Source organism: Papio anubis, chromosome 7 (assembly GCF_008728515.1).
Source record: "Papio anubis isolate 15944 chromosome 7, Panubis1.0, whole genome shotgun sequence".
In the NCBI taxonomy this organism is placed as follows: domain Eukaryota; kingdom Metazoa; phylum Chordata; class Mammalia; order Primates; family Cercopithecidae; genus Papio; species Papio anubis.
This window is the reverse complement of record NC_044982.1, coordinates 76,912,142-76,935,554: the sequence shown is the minus strand read 5'-3', so window position 1 is coordinate 76,935,554 and position 23,413 is coordinate 76,912,142. Positions and strand designations below refer to the sequence as shown.

Sequence of the window (23,413 nt, the reverse complement as noted above, 5' to 3'; positions counted from 1 at the left end):
ATAGCTTCTAAATGAGTACAGTGCATGACCAGATGGGCATCTATGTGTACATTTATCAGGATTACACATACCGATGCTTTTGAAATCTGGTCGTCTGAGGTCTGTTATGATCCTTGGTTTATTTATTTATATTTGGTTTTGCCTTTTGGTTTTGGGTTGTGTATGTGTATGTGTGCATGTATCTCCTCTATCAAATTATCCTGGTAGAGAAAAATGTTTAGAAACACTAAATTGTTATTAAATCCTATGAAGTTGCATGCATTTGAGCAAATAAATTGATATTAGAATAATCACACCTTAAAAATTATTGCAAAAGATTTCTAAATATCAAAATCCTATAAATATTTAGAAGCTCATTCAACTGAGAAAACTCAATGATTGTTGTTTACCTGTAGCCAAGGGTGGCTCAAGGTCTTATCCACACTGTAGCGCTTTCTCATTTTTACTTGCAGCAAATTGTTGATAAGATCAATGGCTGAAAAAAATTATCAGTAAAAATAGATGACAAATCTGTAACATATGCATAATTCATTTATAGTTTATTTCACATCTGCTATTTCACACAGTTAAATGCAGCATAGTGACAAGGCACTAGAATAACAAAAAAATAATCCTCTTAAGAATACTGAAACCTTGGCCTTGGCCTTCATTTATTTTGGATACTAAAAAAAAAAAGTTAGAAGTAATTATGGAATAGTATGATATGAATTTCAATTGGTCTACTCTTTAACACTTTATTTCAGAAATTTTGTTTATATATACATCATTTAAACATGTCTTACAATATGGGCAGGATAAAACTAATATTCAAGATAAAGCATTTACTAATTTTGTGATAAAACATGCTGAATGTTTGAATACACACAGTGGTTCACACAGTATTGAATTAATGACAGACATCTGAACATCGTATTTATATGGAAAAAATACATCATAACACGGGTAATATGGATCATATCTCATGATAAACTTGGAGCCTGAAAATCAACAGCCCAAGAAGAAAACACTTTAATTGCTTTCACTTTGCTTTTGCTTTCAAAAATAACCAATGTATTGTAACTGTATCAGCCTTCATAGACTTTCTAGAGGAAGACAGGAAAGAAGTCTATTTAACAAGAAATGTTATCTGAGGGGTTAGAACCACAGTCCCTCCGGCCTAGTACTCTGCTTGTGATTGGGGGCGTCTGTGAGTGTAATTTACGAAGAAAAAGTAATACTCATCATTATCTAGTCTGAAAATCATCCTAGTTACCCACAGTATCATATGATGGAGTTCTCACTCTCCTTGTCTGGACATTATATTTTTAGTATATGTCGTTAATAGTTCATTATTTACTAAAGTCATTCCCTCACACTTCTCATTCTTGTAATAACTTCCATGCTTCTTTTTTTGAATTTTAGGATTTTCTTCCCAAAAAGAGCTTAGTGAAATCTGCCAACCTAATGGAAGCATTTGTATTCCAAAGAGTTAATTTTCACCCTTAACCTACCCTAGGCATTATGTCTGAAAGATGGCTCTTCCTACCAAAAATCTTAATCAAACAGGCAGCTGATAAACAAAAATGAAAATTAACTCCTCATCTTCCCCAATCACCAAGTGTTGAATAGGCAGCTTTAAATCCACTTTTCGGTGTGCATCAACCTGTATGGACCTGAAGATACAGACTGTCACATGAGACCAGAGGGACAAAGAATGCTTCCTTCAATCAGAATCCTTCCCAGTGTCAGGAAAAGAAAAGTGACTTCTATAGTCTTTTGGTAATTGAGAATCATATCTCTATGGTGCTACTACTCCAAGTATTTGCTTGCCCCGAAGGGCTGTAGAGTCAAATACCAAACAATTATTTGGAGAAACGAAATGCAACAACACACATTTAACCGTTGCCTATGCCTATACACTCTTGCCTTACCTAGGATACATGAGGAAATACAGTACGTAGTACATTTTCATATTCCAAGCATGTGTTCTCAGAGAGCTTTTGAACGTATAGTTCTCTCTGTGAACTGCGTATAGGGCATGTGCTTTAAAATATCCATTCACATGATTTACTCACTGGTGAGTAAAGTGCACCTTCCATTCTTGCTGCTGTGAAACCACACGGCAAAAATGGAGGCCAAGGAGCGAAGGGAGAGCTTATGTGCTATTGCAAGCATGCTGCAGCATCACACTGCCCCAGACACTGCAGGGAATACATTCATGACGTTAATTCACTCATTCTGTTCTGAATTCTATAATTAGAAAGGCAGGAGTACAGTAACTCAACAAAAGGTCTGGTTTGTGCCCAAACGGGCCCCAACAGTGAACCACACTGCATAATGGGGAGGGAAGTACTATCAGAGGGGAAACGAGAAGTGTCTGAAGGGAATGGAGTAAGTGAAAATGAAAAAATTGTTCTGCTGAATGAAGCATACAATCATTAGTCTGACTACGCCACAGTACCCAACCCAAGTGACCTCAATAAGCACAACAAGGCAATGACAAGTACCTCCAAGAGAAAATGGTTAAGGATATAAGGAGAGAATTAGAGGAGATACGTGCGTGTACAAATAAATGTGTATGTGTGTATACATTATTTTGTGGCTTTCGGAAGCACACAACAGAAATAATGAACTATTAAATGTTAGCACCTGTAGCTAAATGTTGGGACCATGGTGTTAGTGAGAAAATAGGTCCGTCATTTGTAGATGAGAATTCTGTTCTACTTGTTACTTTTCTGGAACTCTTAAAACATCCTTTTTATTAATCAAGTTGTATACAATCCAGCATTAACTATACCATCCAAACTGCATTTTGCTAAACATTTTTGAACACAGTCTAGAGGTTTTTTTTCCTTCCAATATTCTCTTTACTGGCCATGTCTACATTGCTACAAATTCATGTAATAAAATTGTCTCACATGTATTATGTATGTATAAATCATTCATTTAACTCTTCATTCACCAAATCTTCCTTAATTCTTGTTGGCAATTATTTATGAAATAAAAAGTTAATGATCAAGCCCTGGCCCTGAAAAGCTCACAATCTAGTTACAAAGGCACGTGCATGCCCCTCCCCAGACCACAGATTATATCATGACACAACACACCATTTTGAATCTTTGACCTTTAATTAATATCCTACTCAAAGCAAAAAAAAAAAAAAGTGTTTTCTTTTTATAACTTACTGTCATTAGTCCTATTTATGTTTTAGATGCAATGGAGAACTTTATTCTATATGACAATTCTTTACATCTTTGGAGACGGTGACTCATTCCCCTTCATCTCACCTCTATAGTTCCTTCAGATCTTTCAGCCTCCTTAGTCCTCCTGTAACCTCGATTTTAATATTCACTAGCTTTACTCAATGTCCCTGTTAAAATTCAGTAATCATCACTGACCAACATTTTCCTCATTAATGGCCAATTTGATTTATACACAAATATATTATTCATATAGCTTAGGATTGAGGGGTTTTCATTCTTTTGTTAAAAAAATTACATTCATATTCTTATTTAGTCCTTATAACAACCCCCTGAAAGTAGTTATTATTTTAATCTCCATTTTATATAAAAGGAAAACCTGAAGCTTCAAAAGGCCATGTGACTTGGTCAAAGTCAGACAGCTCCTTGGCAATAGAGCTGAATTTGAAACCCAGGGGGACTGGACTTCAAAGCCTGTGCTCTTAAACACTATGGCAGACTGCAGCCATATTATACCATTAACGCATCATTATAAGTGGATAATAATCTCAAAACTTAACTAATTTTTTTTGTTTTTACAGTCATGATAGCTAAATTCTTAGTTATGTTTCCACCATACTTTTATGTGCTTGAATGCAAGGATGTGTGTATATGTATATGTGCATCTCTGAGACCATAGCTCTGAATGTGATGACACCCTTGTATTGTTAATTCTCCTAGCTTTCTGTCACGTCCACACCGAATAAGCCCATCTGCTATGTATTAATATAATTATTATAACTTTTTTCAGGATAAGGCTTAAACATAGGGCTTTCTGACTCTATCACAAAAATGCATTACCAACTGCCAGGCCTATCAATTATTCTCTGAGCAAGCCTTAAAAGCAGGCAATGCTTCCTCCTAGAAGTATTCCTATGTAGTTCATATTTACCATCTTCTCCAAAGGCTATTTCAGGCGATTTTTTTTTTCCAAATGCTTTATCATTGAGACACATCGGTTCTTGGTAAGACTCATTCTACCAATCTGGTAATCCTACTTAAAAAATCCTACTTAAAAAAAAGTGCAGTCATTCTGGAATAATACATTTTAAGTAAATTAACACTGACAGATACTGACTTTCAGTCATTTCCTTCTAAGGGCTAAGATTTGTTTTCTAAATATTTGCAAATCATCTATTTAATCATTCATTCATTCTAGAATTTTGTCAAGGATAAATACTAAGCTTCTTGTTGAATAATTTCAGAATCCATCCTTTCCCCCTTTTAGAAATTCTACTTGTCTTAAATACCTTGGTATCTCTCTCATTTTGTCTATGATTTATTAAAAATTACCATGGCTCTAAGAGCACATCTGTTAGTTTCTTCAATATGCAGTGTGTCCAGCTCTGAACATTTGCCCATCTCATAGCTGCTACTGAGTGCACTTTTGTGATACTTTCATTTCCCATAGGTGCCAGCTCCCAGCAGAGACTGTCATGTGTAATTTATCAAGGATAAAGACACTAAGACAAGGGAAAGCGGAAGCCAGTAGTAAAGGAGCAGTCAGTCTAGTAAAGCTGGAGAAGTCACAGCAGTCCCAGAAGAGAGCCAACAATGAGGGAAAAAAAGCCCAATGGGGGTCTGGAGTCCAGTTCCAAAACTAAAATCAAAATTCAGAATTTAGATCTAGAGTGAATGTGGTAGGACATGCCTTTGGAACTGCAGGAGACTAGGGGAGAGGGACAATGGGGGTGACAGATACAAAATTGGACCATTCTATCAATTCCTCTCAAAAACAAAGTAAAGGAGAAAGGGAACATGGTGTGGCTACGGGAGAGAGGGAAGTAAGGAGCGGAGCAGAATGAAATGTCATAATCTGGCACAGCTGCAGATTAGGATGCTGGTGCCCAAGTGGGGAAGGGTAGCGAAACGCTGAAACTCCAGTTACCTGTATCTCCACGAGGAGCTGGGTCCTTCAGGAATCTGGAGCTCTATGCAAAAGAGATACTTGGGGAAGAATGTCTCAGAAATTCTTGGTACCCTGTACCTCCTTCTATAAAAACAGCAAAAGGACTGTATCCAAATACCTAGGTTTCTTGGGGTAAGATGTATTGCAACACAGTGCAGTCTTTCAGTGGTTTCAGGCAATAAACAGATGACGTTTAAATAGCAAAGATGGAACAAGGGCCAAAGCAGTAGGGGAAATAAGAATCCTTTATTCTCTTGGGTTCCCTGTATCTTCTTCCCCTACTATTTTCTCAGTTTGAATACCCCCAACCTCCCACCACTTTGTTCCTGAAGGACACAGGAGTAAAATAGGCAGTGGCCTGTTCATCATTCTTTTTGCAGTAAACATGACACCAACCTTTTTGAAGAGCAGTATAATTATTTTCTGATTATAACTGCTCATTTATTCTGGGGGGTGAGTCTTTCCAACATTATTCTGAGAATTTTATTATCTTTATTCATGCTTAAGCTCAATCCTCTCCTTCCATCTTTTTAGTACCTTGTCTTATCTAAAGTTTCTTAAATAGCCACATCCGGGCATGTGGGAAGTCCTTTTTTTTACTCTTCTTATGGAAAAATTTTAAACAATTGTATGGTGTAAATTTCCATTTTAAAATTTTCTCCTCATGAGCAGAGTTTTGTGCTTTATAAAATGTCTCTAGCCATAGATTCACAATAATGTTCCCTACAAATTATAAAAAAAAGATACTTATTTTTTGAAATCTAATGTTTCTTTTGTGCTACAATAAATTTTTGGCTAACACAGTTACTCTCCTTCTAACTTCCTGTACAGCATTTTTTCTCCTTGCCCTATCAGTTTAGAGACAAAAATGTCAGGAAAGCAAAGAGAAAATTTTATCAAACATTCTCTTTTAGCAGAATGGGACTTTCAGCAGATATTAGGATAGCTGAAGTCTGTGTAGCCTATTTGCTAGGTGCACAAGGATACCTGAACAAAGACAAAATTAAATGGTATATGCAGGTGCAGAGGGCTTTATGTTTTAAGATGAAAAGCAGCGTTCCATCAGAATATGATATAGATTCCATTTTTTTCTAACAATAACAACAAAATACAGAATTATATTTGAAGTTGCACAAACTATATTGCAGTCATTCTCCATTTTAAGGCAAATACCAGTGTGTGGACACAACAGGTTCTGTGTATGCAGAAGGTAGATTTGCAGGTGTCATTGTTGTGGCTAAACTGAAAGGCATCCAAAGCTTGCAGAAAACTCTACAAAAAAACTGTAACTGCACATGCTTAAATTCTTAATAGGTTCCCCAGGTCACACCTTTCAATCATGTTCCATTTCCCATTTTATTTTCTTTTATTATTTCAATACACGCCTATCTCCCCACACTCTCATCATTAGATTTTAGCTCCTTTAAGGTCACACAGATTGGGTACTCATTTTTTGCACATAAGTTTTACAAATATTTTAAGTAAAATATATTTAAACTACAATGCATTAGAAAAATGCTTGCTAGGTAGCATTTGGTAGACTGAATATATTAATTAGAAATTTAAATAGCCATTTTCTTAGCTCTAAATTTCAATACCCATATTGTATGCATATGGTTTGTATATTTTGGCTAAAAATATTTCTGGATGGTAGGGCATCAAAACTCTACAAAATACAACAGATCATAAGATCAGTGACTTCTTTTGGAAAATCAGAATGATGCTTAGAGTAACTGCCATGCAGATTATGTTTATTTTACAATGTGTATTTTTCAGGCAGGAAATCACCTGTGAAACCGCAAGGCTGATCTCTTTTGTCAAGACACAATACATTTTTCCCTGACTTCTCTCCATCCCAAATTATTCAGGTATCTTTTCAAAATAGAAACCAGATGAGAACAATCATTCTGGTGATAGAGCCATTGCCAATCAACCTTCAAGCTCCTTGCCTTTAGGCAAGTGTTTTCTTGTTCCCTTTCAATTCTGCCTCACTGCCTGTCACAGTGTAGTGCTTAGTACTTCTCTCCCTTTGGCTTGCTTCATGCTGATGGGAAGTTGTGTGTTTATTTTAAAAATCGTTTTGCAACCCTTCACATTCCAGCTCTCAACTCAGCATGCTGTTGCTCAGCAACACTAACTGGGACGCTCCTCTCAGGGACTGAAACCAGAGGCTGCCGGCAGCAAACAAGGCCACTGGAAATCATCATCTCACTCGCTCCGGAGTCAATTACTGGAATCCAATGAAGTGCAAGACCTTTAGAGACTCGAGTAGGCATCTTTCCTTTTTCAGTTCTTTCCTCTGTAGAAAGTGATTCTATCAATGGTTACTCCTTTGCTTTTCATCCAATTTCATTTCCTCCTGAAAACTGGGGATATGATCTTGGAAATCATAAATTGTTTAAACACAACCATACAGCAACCCCCAAACTGAAGCCCAATTGATTCAAACTTTAAATAAGAAATCAAAATATATTTATATTATTCTGATCGTGTTCATATTGGACTTTGTTTCATTTTAATGAACTATGCATATGGTTTGCATAATTTGGCTAAAAATATTTCTGGATGGTAGGGCATTACAACCTTACAAAATATAACAGATCATAGGATCAGTGACTTCTTTTAGAAAATCGTAATGACGCTGACAGTAACTGCCATGCAGATTATGTTTATTTTACAATGTTCGTTTTAATGGACTGCACACTAAAATCCTTTGGGAAGTTTTATTTTTAAATACTGATACCCAAACCAAAGGTCAAGTGAAAATCTTTAGGAGAGGATATTGATATTTGTATCAGTATTTGTAGAAGTGCCTCAGGTGTGTGCAGCTAGAGTTGAGCATGACTGTGCTAAGTAGTGTTTCTCTGACTTTTACATACATATGAAAAATAGTTAAGAGATCTTAAACTGAAGATTCTGATTTGGTAGTTCTGAGGTGGGGTCTGATAGTCTGTATTTTAATGGCTACTAGGCAATCCGATATTGCTGGACTTTAGACCACATTTTGAGTAGCAAGGAGCTAGAGGTATGAGAATATTGATAATGGTTAAAAACTGGCTTAATATTGCCCAAAGGGCACCTGAATAGATGGACATAAATATACAGAAAGCTATCTAATCACAGAGGTATCTGTCCTCAGCTCCATCTTGTTCAGTATCTGGAATGAAGAGATAGAAGGGTTTAAGCATAATTTCTGCTCAGAAGTTGCCAACATGAAGAGCAAACAAGTTGGATTACACAAATAATTTCCCAATAACTACAGACTGGAGCAATGGGCCATGCTAGTAAATAACTTAAAGGAGACAACTGAAACTATGTCCTCTATTTAGGTCCTTCTCTCTCAGTCTCCTCAAAAGGACTAAGTACAGAATTGGAAAATCTGGCTTATCAAGAATATATGTAAGAATGAATTCTGGGTTCTAAATCCACAGTAAACTCAGTATATTTATTATACCCAAATCAAATGTTATTTTATGTTGTGCTAACAGAAATGTGTACTTTGTAATGAGGGAAGTACTAGTTTCACTTTACTCTCTCTGTTTCGCTCTTGTTGCCCAGGCTGGAGTGCAATGGCATCTTGGCTCACCGCAATCTCTGCCTCCAGGGTTCAAGCAATTCTCCTGCCTCAGGCTCCTGAGTAGCTGGGATTACAGGCACCACACCTGGCTAATTTTGTATTTTTAGTAGAGATGGGGTTTCTCCATGTTGATCAGGCTGGTCTCGAACTCCCAACCTCAGGCGATCCGCCCACCCCGTCCTCCCAAAGTGTTGTTATTACAGGCGTGAGCCACCATGCCTGGCCCACTTTACTCTTAATTAGACTCATCGACCCTTAAGTCAGATCAGTCCTGAGGTTTGACTATAAGAGAACGTAGATAAAGCAGAGAGTGCTTCTGCTACAGTGAACAGGAGGGTGAATATAAAAAACTAAGTTGTGCAGGAGAAGAGGCGGCTAGGGGAGACATGATGACTGCTTTCAAACCTCTGACATGAATCTTTGTTTGGAAAGGGTTTGGGTTTGTTCTATCAGTGTGTATAAATACATGAACATTTTTGTTCATTGTTTTGGGGTCAGATTAAAAAGACACTGGGCTGCTCATGAAATTGTGTATTTTCCATCACTAGAACAATTTAATAATATTCTAGATAACTACTCAGTGGGTTGGCACTTGGGAGCAGTATAGGGGTTAGATAAGATTTTATTTTGAAGCATTATTCTTTGTTGTTATGGAAGAAAGCAAACTTACAGAATATTTAACCTTTGTTGATCCTCTATTCAGACATCTCCACACATACTCAGGTGTCATATATTTCAACTAAACTATGATGTACAATCAGAAGTGAAACTTTAACTTTGTAACTGAAATATACAGGAAGTATTTCTATTTTGAATGGCAAATAAGCAGCCAATTTTGAGCATTTACAATGCCAATGTGCTTGCTAAAACCTCTGAGCAGTTTCTCTCTATAAATATCATTTGTTAGAGAAAATCTCATTAACTGTATATTACTTGCTATCAAAATAAATGATTCTTTTCCTAATGGGACATGCTTTGCAGATATTACCTTATTTGGATTTTGAAATATGTATACATAGGTATATATGTAAAAAAATCACTCTACTGGTAGATATTTTTCAAAGCATTGTATGCCTTTGGCTCATAATTGTAAAGTTCCTACTAATTGTATAAAATTAATATTCTTTTATTAAAATTAAACATAATTAATTCCAGAATCTTGAGATTGTTTAGAATGTTAAACCCCATTGGAGGTTCTGACCTCCATAAGTCACTTTCTCTTATCAATTCTGATTAAATTTCCTGGCAACCAGTCAGCATTTTTAAGCAGTTCACTGGCTAGTCTCCTCGCCTCTCCTCCATGCCGTTATGTCTGACAGTGTGTTAATATGTTGACAAATCAATCTATTCATAAATATTCAGCAGGCTCGCTGGATCTGCAAGGCTCATAAACTGTTACAAACACAGTTTAATTATTAAAATGACAATTGTCTTTCTTTTGTTTCTCGTACCATTGGATTTCTGGGTCTCATCTACCCGAGCCTTATTTTCAATGGGGTTATTTTTTTGTTTTGAACAATATGTTGTGAAAGAGGGACCTACAGCTGGTTCCTTTTCATGGCAAAGTGCTACTTCCAACTTAAGTGTTTAGCGTTCTGGAACACTGTTGGATTTTGAAAACATACCATGTGGTAATGGTGCTAGGCTTTTATTTAGCTTTGCTTTGTGTTTGTACTGGCTGTATTTTTCAATCTCCAATTTCTAGAGAAAAACACACTTGTGACCAATTTTATTTGAATTTACCAAGTTGAATGGCAAAAATATTTTAAATAAAATTAAGATGCCTTGATAAATTTAGTGGTATATTATGATAGCCATTCTATGCCTTGAGATACCATGTATTCTATATTCTATAGTTGAGGATTGAGACTAATTGGAAGAATAAATTATAGCTGTGCTTATCAGGAAAAAGAAGCATAAATACTACCATGGACATTGCCAGAGCACACCAGTGGAAGGAACTTGCGTCGCTGTTTGCATCATCACAATCTGATGCACATTATGATGCACTAAAGGCATTTCCTATGCCTTTGCATTAAACCTAAAGTGTGTGTGTGTGTGTGTCACCAAATGTCAAGGCTTCCTGTCTGGTCTCAATTCCTGAGAATACCGACTAACCATGTGACTCTGAAGCTGAGCAGAAACAACTCAGCAGGTGACTCGGGAATAGGTGCTTCTTCAGACTTCACCTGAGAACACAGAAAATGATCTTTTGTCTGCAGGGGTCAGGGGCTCATTGTGAGACAATTTCCGAGGCTGCCTCTGTGTTGATTACTGCCTGCTTGCCTCTCTAATGGCATATAAAGGAATATCATAACTCAGAAGGAAAAAAATAGCAACTTCTCTGGGAATCTTCATGGCCCATTACTAACCTTCCTCAAACTTACTGTGTATCTCTAATTGAACACATCAATTCAATTTGATAATGGAAATGTACTATGACTCTAACAAATGCTTTCCAATCCATCACTACAGGTCTGTCATCATTTTCCTAGTGAAATGACTTGCACTGAAGCAAATTATATCTCACTTGACCAACTATACAATTCATATCGCTTGGTTATCTGTGTCATTTCTTTTCCTCTAAGAATAAACTCTGTGGAAAACAACAGCTATATAATCAAGTCAGCTGTAGGGAAAAATCATTTACGATGTGTGTTAAAATTCTGAGCAAATAAAGGAATGTAGGAAGACAGAATTCATTTGACCTTCACACTTGACTATTCTTCTTTGTGTGGACATGATAGTTGAGTGACTGAAGATTGCATCTTTCTTCAACTGCTCAGTCACACTGCAGCGATTACAGAAAAAGAACTGTAATCCTACAGCTCCTGAGTGAATATTTACATATAAATATTATACATTATTTATTTCAAATTTTAGACACCTTTTAGACCATGCATGGAAGAATTAGAATTCTATAAAAGGTTGTACTCTATTTACTCCATTTATCTTTCACGCCATGACCTTTTATTAGTTTTTTAATGAAAGTTATTGTATGCACCTGATAAAGGATCTAAATCAGTAAGACATGTACAAAAGCAAAAACAAAAACAAAAACAAAAAACTCTTATATCTCATTATTGGACCTGCTTTCTAGAGACTACCTATTTTAAATATTTAAAATTCTTCTTCTAATTAGCTCCATACCTCTAAATAATAAATGCCGTATCTTCTATACTTGTTTCATTGACCCTAAACTAGTGCTGCTCAAAGTGATCTAGGAATCAGTGCAGGTCTGAATTGTTTGTAATCAATCAATGATGAGATAAGTATATAAAGTGAGACTAAGTCTTTGGAAATTTTTATAGCTATTTAACATTGCTGTCACATTTTAAATACATTTTACAAAGTACTGGTCCATATGTTTAGAAATTGAAATAAAACTGGTCTTTATCACAGATAGTTTGAGAAGAACCACTTTGAAAAAGTGTGATTTCTTTCCATCACAGATGAATAATTTCATTCCAGTTTTTCCTATCTTATTGTTTTCCTCTTTCTCCCAAATAATTTAGATATGTTAAATTATAGGTAGTGGCCACCTTTGTAACTTAGAATAGTGCCTGGCACACAGTATGGAGGATATTAGATAATCTATGTGATAGTTACTAAAAACTTTAAGCTTTGATGGTTAAATTTCATGTTAAATGATACACGTAAACACACATAACACCACTCATTTACTTTGGCAGAATCCCATCATGAACTCGGTGGATGTGAGAGCTCTTACGGCTCTCTTCACTTCTTTGTTCTCCTTATTCCTGGTGTTGTAGAAGTTTCATTATTCATATTCTTTTGCATAATTATAGTTAACGCAGACATGCTTGGTTTACAGGTCACATAAAACTTAAATAAGCAATATGTGGAGTGAGTTATATATAATTATTAACTGATAAATGCTAGGTTATAACCCTTACCTCCTATAGCCTGTAACCCCAAATCTTTAAACCTATACCCAAAGGAGAATTTAAGTATTAAAGAGATTCTCTTTTCCTACATTCCTTTATTCCACTTATTTATTTACTTGTTGAGACAGAGTCTGGCTCTATCGCCCAAGCTGGAGTGCAGAGGCACTTGCACCCTCTACCTCCTGGGTTCAGGCGATTCTCCTGCCTCAGCCTATCAAGTAGTTGGGACTATAGCTGCGCGCCACCACGCCTGCCTAATTTCTGTTATTTTCAGTAGAGATGGGGTTTTCATGTTGGCCAGGCTGGTCTTGAACTCCTGTCCTCAGGTGATCTGCCTGCCTTGGCCTCCCAAAGTGCTGGGATTACAGGCATGAGCTACCATGTCCAGCCCCTACATTCCTTTAATTGCTTAAAATCGTGACACATATGTTAGTTGCATCTTTATTGTACATGACTTTGTTATAAAACTTTTCGTACTTCCCTGGAGTTTATAGCTGTTTCTTCTTTATTCCTGACAAAAGATACTTGCGCTTTTTTCTGTATTCTCACTATTTTCGTGGCAATCTGTACTAGAATATATTTGACATTTTGAACAAGTTACATGTCCTGATATTGTATATCTGATAAAGATGATATAGATACAAAAATATTTTAGAAATGACAGAAATTCATAAATGATTTTATAAATTTTATAATGTATCTAACTTTGAAATTCAGAAACTTAATTCAAAATTGTTTTAGAGTTCTAGGTTATTTCAGGGAATCTGGGCTCCAGAGCAGCAGTTTTGAAAGGGTAGTCCATGGACCATGGACTTCTTATGCTGTCAGTACAGAACGGCAGTTTAAGGGGGTAGAGCCTGGGAACTTCCATTTTTAACTAGCTCCTCTAATTAACTGCTGGCATGCTAAAGTTAAAAAATGCCTGCTATAGATCTATAGCTAGGCCATGACAGGTTGTTTAAAATAAGGCATTATCAAAGAGGCTCTTTGGCAAAATTATTAGAAATCTCCTGCCTTACAAATATTCTTGTTTTGAGTAATAGCTCATTTTTCCATTTTGAATTTTTAAGCTCCACACCCCTGCGACCTACTTCTTAAGTCACAGACTGAGTCTTGCTTGCAATTTTCTGAGGTTTTTAGCACTGTCTGGGATTTACCCTTATGACATACCAGACACTACACACATGAGGGATATCTTGATCTATTTCTTGTTCTTGTTTTAAAAAATATGATGAAAGGAGGGGCATGCTGGTAAACGATAAGGTGCAATTCTCCTTAGTTGTACCTGGTCATCTAAAAATATGTTAAAGTGATACTGAGCTGCCCTTTCCACAGATAAAGTAAATTTAAAGCGAATGTTTAAAAATAGGTACACAAGTTCTTTCAAGGAACCGAGAAAGGTAACAAAATGAATGTGTTGACCACTAAGCCTAACCCAGTATGAGATAAAGTTGGAGATGAGGCAAGGCCACGTCTAATTACTGATGGGTAGTGAGGGATATACTGGATGATAACAAATGACCACTGACACGGCCATAATGATGAAATGAAATATGGTAGAATATACAACGTTGCCTTAGGATAGACTGAAATGTTCCCACACTCTTTCACCATGATGAGCTAGACTCTCCTTTTGTGCAACTGTTTGTAAACATATAATTCATGCTGGAATGTTTCATTTGTATGCATGCATTTTTATATAGTTATATATGCATAACTATATATATGATGTATGTATGTATTTTGTTATATATTGTTTATAATGTATTTATTTTATAATAATTTATATTACTTAACTATAGTAAGTTATACATAAATGCATTCAGTTATATATCTTTATACACAATTGTAGTTTTATATATATGAATGCTTACATTTATAAAAAACTAAATACATACATACAGATAGACAGAAGGAAAGATTGTAAAGTGACTGGGACATGGAAAATGATCAATATTTAAACTAATATAGACATGCCAATCACTGTGCTAAGCAGTTTCCAGCACAATCTCATTTAATACTTACAATAACCCAGTAAGGTAGGAATTAGCATCACCATATCAGAAAAGAAAACTGAGACCTAAGAGAACAAGTAATGTGGATGAGATCACCAAGATACTAAATGGTACAGCTCACAACTCAGTTCTTTATCACAGTGTGATCCTATTTCCCAGTACTTTTAGAAATTATTAAAATTTGTGTTACTACTCTAGCTCTATGCCTGTGAAAGCATTTTAAAAATTTAATGTGACAGCATGGCTAAATCCATTAGAAAGATAATCAAGAGGATGCCAATATCCTGCATAAAAGCATCTGCATTGGAGCCAGCAGACAGGATTTGTACCCTGGCCCAACCCAGACAAGCTACTTAACCCTCTATACCTGCATTACCTAATCTTCAAAATGCAAACAATAATAAAACAATCCTCTGAGTAAATACTCAAAGGCTGGGGTGATTAAACAAATTCACATATGTAGTGTTTAGAATAGTGCCTGGCTACAGGGCAAATGCTGTAAAAGTGTGAGCTATTCATATTTTTTCTTTCATCATTTAATTAATTTCACTATCTCCATTTTACTGGAAGCACGATTTGGTAAGTTTTCTTCAAATTTTCTCTCATTTTTCAAGTCATACCTTATTTTGCACCCAAAACATCTATTTTTATAAAGGACATCTGTTAATGCTTTTGTGATTGTTTTTAGCCTAGCATCTTTTCCCTGCAGGAACTTCCTTCCTCCACCTGGAGGCTGTCATCATCATCCATATGGCCAATCAGAGCCAGGCTCCTGGGGCTGCTGAATGATTGTTCCCTGGGTATTAAGGGAGTTAACCATAGCCAATCAGTGCCCCTTCCAGAGACCCTACAGCTATGGAGAGATGATCCCTCTTCCACTCTGATTCATGGACAATAAGCAGCACATAAGCTTGGAGCTGCTAGGGTATCATTGCTTTAAGAAGTCATCTTAAAGTAAAGCAGAGGTGAGAGATGGCGAAACAGTAACACTTGAGCTTTAAGATCTAGCTGAATCAGAGGTTTACCTTTTGGACTTCCCAGTTGCATGAGCCAATAAAGTATCTTATTTGCCTAAGTTAGAGACAGGTTTCTGTTATGTAAACACAAGAGTCCTGTTAATTCATTGATAAAGTATTAGCAGGCATATATCCAGAATGCCAGTACTCAGCTTATTAAATCATCTTAGCAGGAATAATTAATGAGCAAAATATTCTGTAGCTTCCTAAATATCAAGCCATAAGAAATAAGCACCCTTTTGGTATACAACAATGTATAGTGTAAAGAATGGAGACAAATTATAAATGATTTCCAGTCTAAGCCCTTGATTCCAAGGTCATGAAACCTCTCTGTGTTCTCTCTAATGCAGATACTAAAGCAAATCACTTATCAGAGGATTGCTGTGAGGATCAAGCAGTGCAAGGACTACTCAAGCACCCCAATATATAGGTATCATATTGTATCAAGTCAACATCTACAATAACAGAAAAAATTCATAATAAAGAAATTTGCAATTCTGACACATCTATGCAAGTTATTAAGATCTTACCTTACAACATTTTCTTTTGCTTTTTCATACCAGGAAAAAAAAAATACATTACAACTAGTAATATGTCCAAAGAACACTAAGGAATCCTGCACATCGTTTCTAAAATGATACAATCAATTTTTGGTTACCAGCCAGGGCAAGTGCTTAGTGTTCTGCTGTCTTCCTTCTGATGCAAATTCTTGGCTCACCCCACGCCTGCCTTTATAGATGCCTTTCATAACCTTTATCTCATTCAGTCTTTGTTAAAACTGCATTATGTAGGCAGGAATCATTTCCCATTTTACAGATGAGGAACTGAAGCCCAAAGAAGGTAAGTGATGACTACTCAGAATGGCAGACAGGACTCTCTATCTCAAACTACTCGACTGTTGACATTTTATCTTTGGCAAAATCATGGAGGTGCTTGGGTTTTTATTTCCGCGGATCTGGATTCTTAGTGTTTCTGGTGTGGTTTAAAGTATCCTGAGACTAAAAATTAATCTAATATCAGTTGTGACCACCCTGTGCCAGATACTATTAATAGTTTTGCTGGTGTGTTTGTCAGGTCCTACATGCTTAAAATTAAAATTATTTGGTCTCAACTCCATTATAACTTCTAATGATGGAATTATTTGTTCTCAATACGATAATGGGATAGAACCTGGGCCAATAACTACTTTTGTGACACCTTAACTGATATTATGATGTAATTTAACTAACTTTTCTCTATATTCAAGCATGAGTTCTATGCATACATCAGCAGCTAGATAACTTTTTTTGCCATCCAGAGCTTTAGTTCGCAAACAGTATAATGCCTGTGCCTCAAAGGCAAGAGTGAGCCATAAGGAGGTACTGAGTCATTTGGAAAAGTGAGGGTTCTATCTCCCATATGAGCTGGTCTCCATATCACTTCATCTGAGTGGTAGGAAATTTTTAGTGCTTAGACATTTCCATAGCCAAGTAAAATGTGTACTTCCTAGTCAAATATAAATGCCTTTTGAATTATCCTGTATAATTCCCTTTGCTAAAATGCTATGTCTCTTTCTTTCTATTCTTCACTGACTGGCCTAAATTCTATCTCCTCTGAAAGTGGAGTCCTAACTGGTAAAGTCCACAGTGATTCTCCTTCCCCTGAACTTGGAGGCTCTGATTTTCCACCTAGGTAACAATTCAAGGAAATAAATTATTATTTTATCCAACATCACATAACTCATCTCCCCAACTAACATTCAAGTTCTGTGAAGCACATCTGATGTTCTGTCCTCTACTTTCGTATTACCTACTGCACACGTGTATTGTGGTTTCCCAACAAGTGTTTCCTGAGCCTTTGATATCTAGTCCTCTGGTGTCTATTACTAGTGATAGTTAAAAGTTCATAATTTGTAACTGTTCATTTCTGGCCTGATAGGTTTTGTCTTAATAGGCTATAGCTATATAGCAAGTCAAATTTTCACAAAAGCAGAGAGAGGGGCATCATTTGTTCCACTACTCCAAGAAAAAGGGTTTAAAAACGTGAAGGTTATTTCCCCAACGCCCAGTTCCTGTAGAACAGGAAAGTGTCTGATTGGCTTCAGTGGTATTCCAGATTTGCGTTCTGATAACAGGATCAACTTATTTTGCTGGATCTCTGAATGAGCAGTATCAGGCATAATGGTAAGCTCTATTTAGATGTAATGTTTCCTAACAAGGGTCACAAGGTTATTTGATAATTCTGTCTCCTGAGAAAGAAACATAATTACACTTTACTTTTCATCTTTGTTGAATTGTGAAAAATGTTTAATTATTCCTTTGGCAAACATGGTAGTTCTTTTGTAGGCCACAGTTTCCTTTAAGATATATCCATCTACCTATGATTTACAACTAATTAGAGGATGTTAAAGGTTGTTGCTAATGGTAACTTAAAGCTCTGATAATGGATAGCTCTTGGCATTTAATACCAATAGCAGTCTAAGAACTTAATTTCTCCTAGGCAGTTTATACATTCTTTTCTCATTTCTATACCAACATATGCAGTAACAGACGTCACATGAGAGATGTTTACAAATGTACTAGCCTTTTTACATGGTGAACGTCCGAACAAATAGAATGAACCTAGAATGAGATATTGCCGGTAAACTAGAAAAGAAGTAGGGCTACTAGTGAAAGGAAGTATGTTCAGACTACCTGGGTATGAATTGTGCCCCTGCTACTTACTAGCTTTGTATTTTGACCAGTGGTGTCACTTCTCTCTCTCTCTCTCTTTTTTTTTTTCTTTTTGAGACAGAGTCTTACTCTGTTGCCCAGGCTGGAGTGCAGTGGTACAATCTCGGCTCATTGCAACCTCCGCCTCCCGGGTTCAAGTGATTCTCCTGCCTCAGCCTCCTGAGTAGCTGGGACTACAGGTGTGTGCCACCATGCCCAGCTAATTTTTGTATTTTTAGTAGAGACAGGGTTTCACCATATTGGCCAGGCTGGTCTCGAACCTCTGACATCATGATCCACACTTGAAATATAGCCACCATAGTAACACCTATCTTATGGAATTTTTATGAGAATTAAATACACTCCAACGTATGTTAACGGAGGAACTCGTTTCCGAAGTACTGAATGAGTCACTTTTTCTGCCCTGTCAGCCCCTGCAATTTCTTTTAAACATCTTTTTTCCTTTAAGAGGAAGGAAGTGATTATTAAGAATATAACTCTAAACAATGCAACATTGCCAAGGTAATCTATTCTAAAGAAATCATCAGAGAGATATATAGGAATGATACATCAGGATGTTCTAATACTAAACATAAAGAAATAACCTAAAAATTCCAGGGGAATGGCCAGGTAAAATATTACACATATTTTAATGCCACAGAGAGAAAATCAGTAGACAAAGAACTTGGTATACTAATATATGTAATATGATCATTAAAATATCAATATCATAACATTCTTGTGTTGACAATAGTTGAAAAGTTTTTAACACAGAACTAGGCACATATAAGTAAGCCTTTACTAATGATTCATTATAACCATTATATTAAGGTATAAATATTTATAAGTTCTAATGAAATGAGCCAAAATACATTCTCTCTGGTTGTTCACTTACTTCTTAATATATATAACCCAATTTCTGTTATATGTACGTGTCCCACCCAAATTAATTCGTGTCTTTGTGTTTCCATTCTGGTGGGCACTTTACAATGAGCATTTATCAAGTTAACAATTTACAATTAAATTAATTTAAATTAATAACATAAATACATAAGGATTAGATCATTACCATTTTTGAATGGAAGATATTACCTTCATGAGAGATTTCCTTCCAGGGATTTGGTGGATACATGAAAGCTGCATTCTGAATTTGATCGTGTATGTCTTCATCTTCATTAAATGGGAATGTGCCACTTAGGCTTACATAGATGATGACCCCAACAGACCACATGTCGAGAGAGCGATTGTAGCCCTTGTTCCTTAGGACCTCAGGAGCCAGGTAAGCTGGGGTACCCACCACTGACCTCCGGAAAGACTTCTCTCCAATGATCCGGGCAAAACCAAAATCACAGAGTTTCACCTGTTGATAAAAGGATTTGCAGAAATACTCTGTTCACAATTGTGTATGTGTGTGTCTTAGTTCATGTTCACCAGATACAACCATAATATTTTAAATACTTTACCTTTACATTAAATGATATGGATTTCTTAAAGTAATAGCTATTTTCTATTTTAGGTATTTGAAGACAGTGGTTTATGTAGTGATACAAAAGTATGTTTTCATTCATAAAAATATCATCTAAACAGTCTCCCTTGGCAGGGTGCAGTGGCTCATGCCTGTAATCCTAACACTTTGGGAGGCTAAGGCAGGAGGATTGCTTGAGGACAGGAGTTCAAGGTCAGTCTAGGCAACACAGAGAGACCCCCATCTCTACAAAAAATTTAAAAATTAGCACGGCATAGTGCTGTGTGGCTATAGTCCCAGCTATTCGGGAGGCTGAGGTGGGAGGCCTGATTGAGCCTGCAAGGCAGAGGTTGCCGTGAGCTGAGACTGCACCACTGCACTCCAGCCAGGGGCAACAGAGTGCTCTGTCTGAAAAAAATAAAAAATAAAAAATAAATAAATAAATAAAATAAATAAAATAAATAAAAATAAATGAAAAAAACACAAAAACAAAAAACAGTCTTCCTTCTCCAAAACCCGAGAGACAAATATGAAGAAGGTAAGTGTACTCAGAAGTGGGTAATATTGTATACAAGGCATGAAAGCATTATGCAAATCAGGGAAGTGATGACCTTCACTCAAGGGCTTATGATGAGTAGAAGATGAAGGATAAGTACAAAGATGTGTTATGTCATCCACAATAATCCTCAAAATTAGCTCTGCACTGGCACATATATAGGCAGGACCGGAAGGTGTTAGGGAAGCAAGGCAGGACAGTCATCTCAGTCAGGTCACTTCAGATCTATAATTCCCTGCAGAGATAGCTGGTTTCCCACTCTCTAAATTGAGGAAAGGAAAAAAGTTTTGCCCTTGTCCTTGAGAACAACAGTGAGGTTTAATATCTTGCCCATTAGTGAGCTGGTAACATCTCTGGGACTCTCAAGTGTTGTCACTCAGGCCACTTCTAGAAAAGCCAAAAGGCATAATGAGAAGGAACTTTTGTGTATAATTAGGCTGGCTTCACCAAAAAACCACAAGGCCATAGTCCCAAAGGTATAAGAAGGTAACAAATGGATAAAAATGAATAGAAAACACTTGCAACAAATAAAGGTTTTAAGGGAAAAATGGAAGGTGACAAGATGCCACATGGAAGCCAGCGATGCTGTCAACTGGCTTTTTGCTGAGAGAGGCTTTTATACTTGCCTGAGGAAAAGGATCAGCTGATGCTAGCAACACATTTTCTGGTTTGAGGTCACAGTGAACGATATTTTTAAAATGAAGGTGCCGCAAAGCCACGAGTATCTATAAAGAAGAAAAATCACCAAAATAATTTCATTCCAGTTTATTAATTTCAAAATGTCTGCTACCAGTTAAAAGGCCAAGAAAAAAACTGACAATGAACATTCACATTTCTTTATGTTAAAGACACTGAAATGAGCTAGATTAATATAGGTTTCTAAAGAAATTTCAATGAAAAAATTATCCTATGATGGTATTCATACAGCAGCCAAGACAGATGTAGATAAAAGACCTATATCTAACAGGGACACCCATTCTTAAATATTCTCAAAGAATCAAAACTAAACCAATGTACATTTTAAATTTTCATGAAAAGTGTGAATACATGGACCTGCAAACATGTTACTAATTTGGTATACTGTAGAGTCTGATTAATACAGATATAAATCACATAATACCATAAAGCCACTACAACCTTTTCTAGTGTCGTTTAGACTGGAAGTAGGGACTAAACAACAAAGGCTAGAAAGCTGTGGTTAAACAGTGATAACACTTGATATTAAATATTGTATTTTTTCTGTCTCTAATTTATTTCTTACCTGAGTAATTAAAAACTTCGTTATGTGCTCTGGCAACCTGCCCTTTTCACTTGACAAGATCATTTCCAGCATGTCTCCATGGAGTTTTTCCATAACAACAAACACTCTTTCAGGCGTCTCAAACATACACTCCAAATTTACAACACCAGGGTGATGAAGGTTCTATTAAAGATAAATAAAGCACTTGAAGAAAATGAGTTTTTTGATACTGTTTGGCAAGCTCGTTGATTATACAAAACTGTTCAAGCTTAGAGCTATAGAGAAACCCACACTTAAGATTTTTAACACCTCTACATTCCACATGTGCTGCCTTATATTTTTGAAATTCTAATGTCTCCAAAAAATACATCTTTACTTTCCATGCATAGTGAAATTATTTCTATGTGAAAAATCCAAGTTCTAGCACAGTGAATTGCTAATTAGGTTTTAATTAGAATACCATATTGAGAAATCTATAATTTCTTAAGATCATCCCCAATATTAAACATACTGTCCTAACTAAGCATACTAGGCTATTTCTATACAACTGGTAGAAATCTAATGTAGTAAAGATGAAATTTAAACACGTAGTGCATCGGGCCATGCACTGATGAAGTACCTTAGTCAAAACCTTTTAGAAATGCTTTGCTACTGGTACTGGAGGCTGCAGTTTTTGACAGAAGCTTTTATACTAAGTGAAGATCATAAAAACAGCAAAAAAAAAAAAAATTGAGCCTATGCTTTGTCTATGATACCATCCTACCTGCTTGGCTTTCAAGCATGAAACAAATATAGCTAATCCTTGAGAAACACAAATTTGAACTGCATGGGTCCACTTATATGTGGATATTTTTCAATAACCACAGTTGGCCTTCGGTATCTGTGGGTTCTGCATCCACAACCAAGTGAGGATTGAAAATACAGTGCTCACAGGATCCAAAAACCTGCGGATAAGGAAGACCAACTTTTCCCACAGGGAAGTTCTGCAGAGCCAAATGTGGGATGTAAGTATGCATGGATTTTGATATCTGGGGCGGGGGTTCTGGAACAAATCCCATGCCAATACCAAGGGACTACTGTATTTCCACAATAAAGTAATGATTAGTAATGGTAAGCAGCATTTTGCTTGACACATTAATTGCCACATGTGTCAAGTAAAATTACTCTTAGTATTAGATGATCCCTTGTAATAATGCTTAAATCTGAATGCTCTTCTGGGTCATCAACAAATGCCTTTGATCATTTGACCTTTATCTTTTTTCTCCGCACAACAACAAATCCTAACATCACAAAAATAATTATATATTCCACTTCTATCCCAATGAGCAAGAGAAGAAAAAATCATCGTGAACAAAAACTACCTAAACAAAAAAAGCAGGAACTAACTTAAATGTGCTAACAGCTGAAGAGAGAAAAAAATTAAATGCTTCTTTATTTTAGAAAAAAAATCTCAGTGAGTGATAAAATTGTACGTAAAATGAAATTTAAAACCTGAAATGGCTCACTGTTCAGAAACCTCACAGATGGATGCTGGGTGGTGAGCAGCAGAAGGGGCTGTGGGTGAGTCTACATTGTTGTAGTTGTCCTCTCGCTACCACTTGCAAGGAAAGCCTGGCATCAACTGGATATAGAACCAGGCTATGGCTAGCAGGAGATCTGATGATGGTAAGTTGTTTCTTAGAGAGTCCTTTTTCTACTTTGCCCATTTTGATCCCTGCCTCAGGCATCCGACGGGTCTCTTTGATTCTGATGCCTTGGGGTCAAATCATACAGCATAATAGAGCCATGGAATTGCAAGTTTATTATGAATGTGATCTGA

General features: G+C 36.4%; 1 protein-coding gene across 2 annotated transcripts in view; it reads right to left on the bottom strand.

Moving 5' to 3' along the window:
- Positions 1–23,413, bottom strand: part of PRKD1 (protein kinase D1) — a 359,062-nt gene that overhangs the window by 1,417 nt on the left and 334,232 nt on the right. For both annotated transcript variants that reach the window (XM_017961082.3, XM_031668218.1), the window contains 4 exons: positions 21,616–21,777; positions 20,981–21,079; positions 19,426–19,693; positions 390–475 (listed from right to left, as the gene is read on the bottom strand). In XM_017961082.3, the coding sequence (XP_017816571.3) occupies positions 390–475; positions 19,426–19,693; positions 20,981–21,079; positions 21,616–21,777 (615 nt within the window). The remainder of the gene's footprint in view (positions 1–389; positions 476–19,425; positions 19,694–20,980; positions 21,080–21,615; positions 21,778–23,413) is intronic.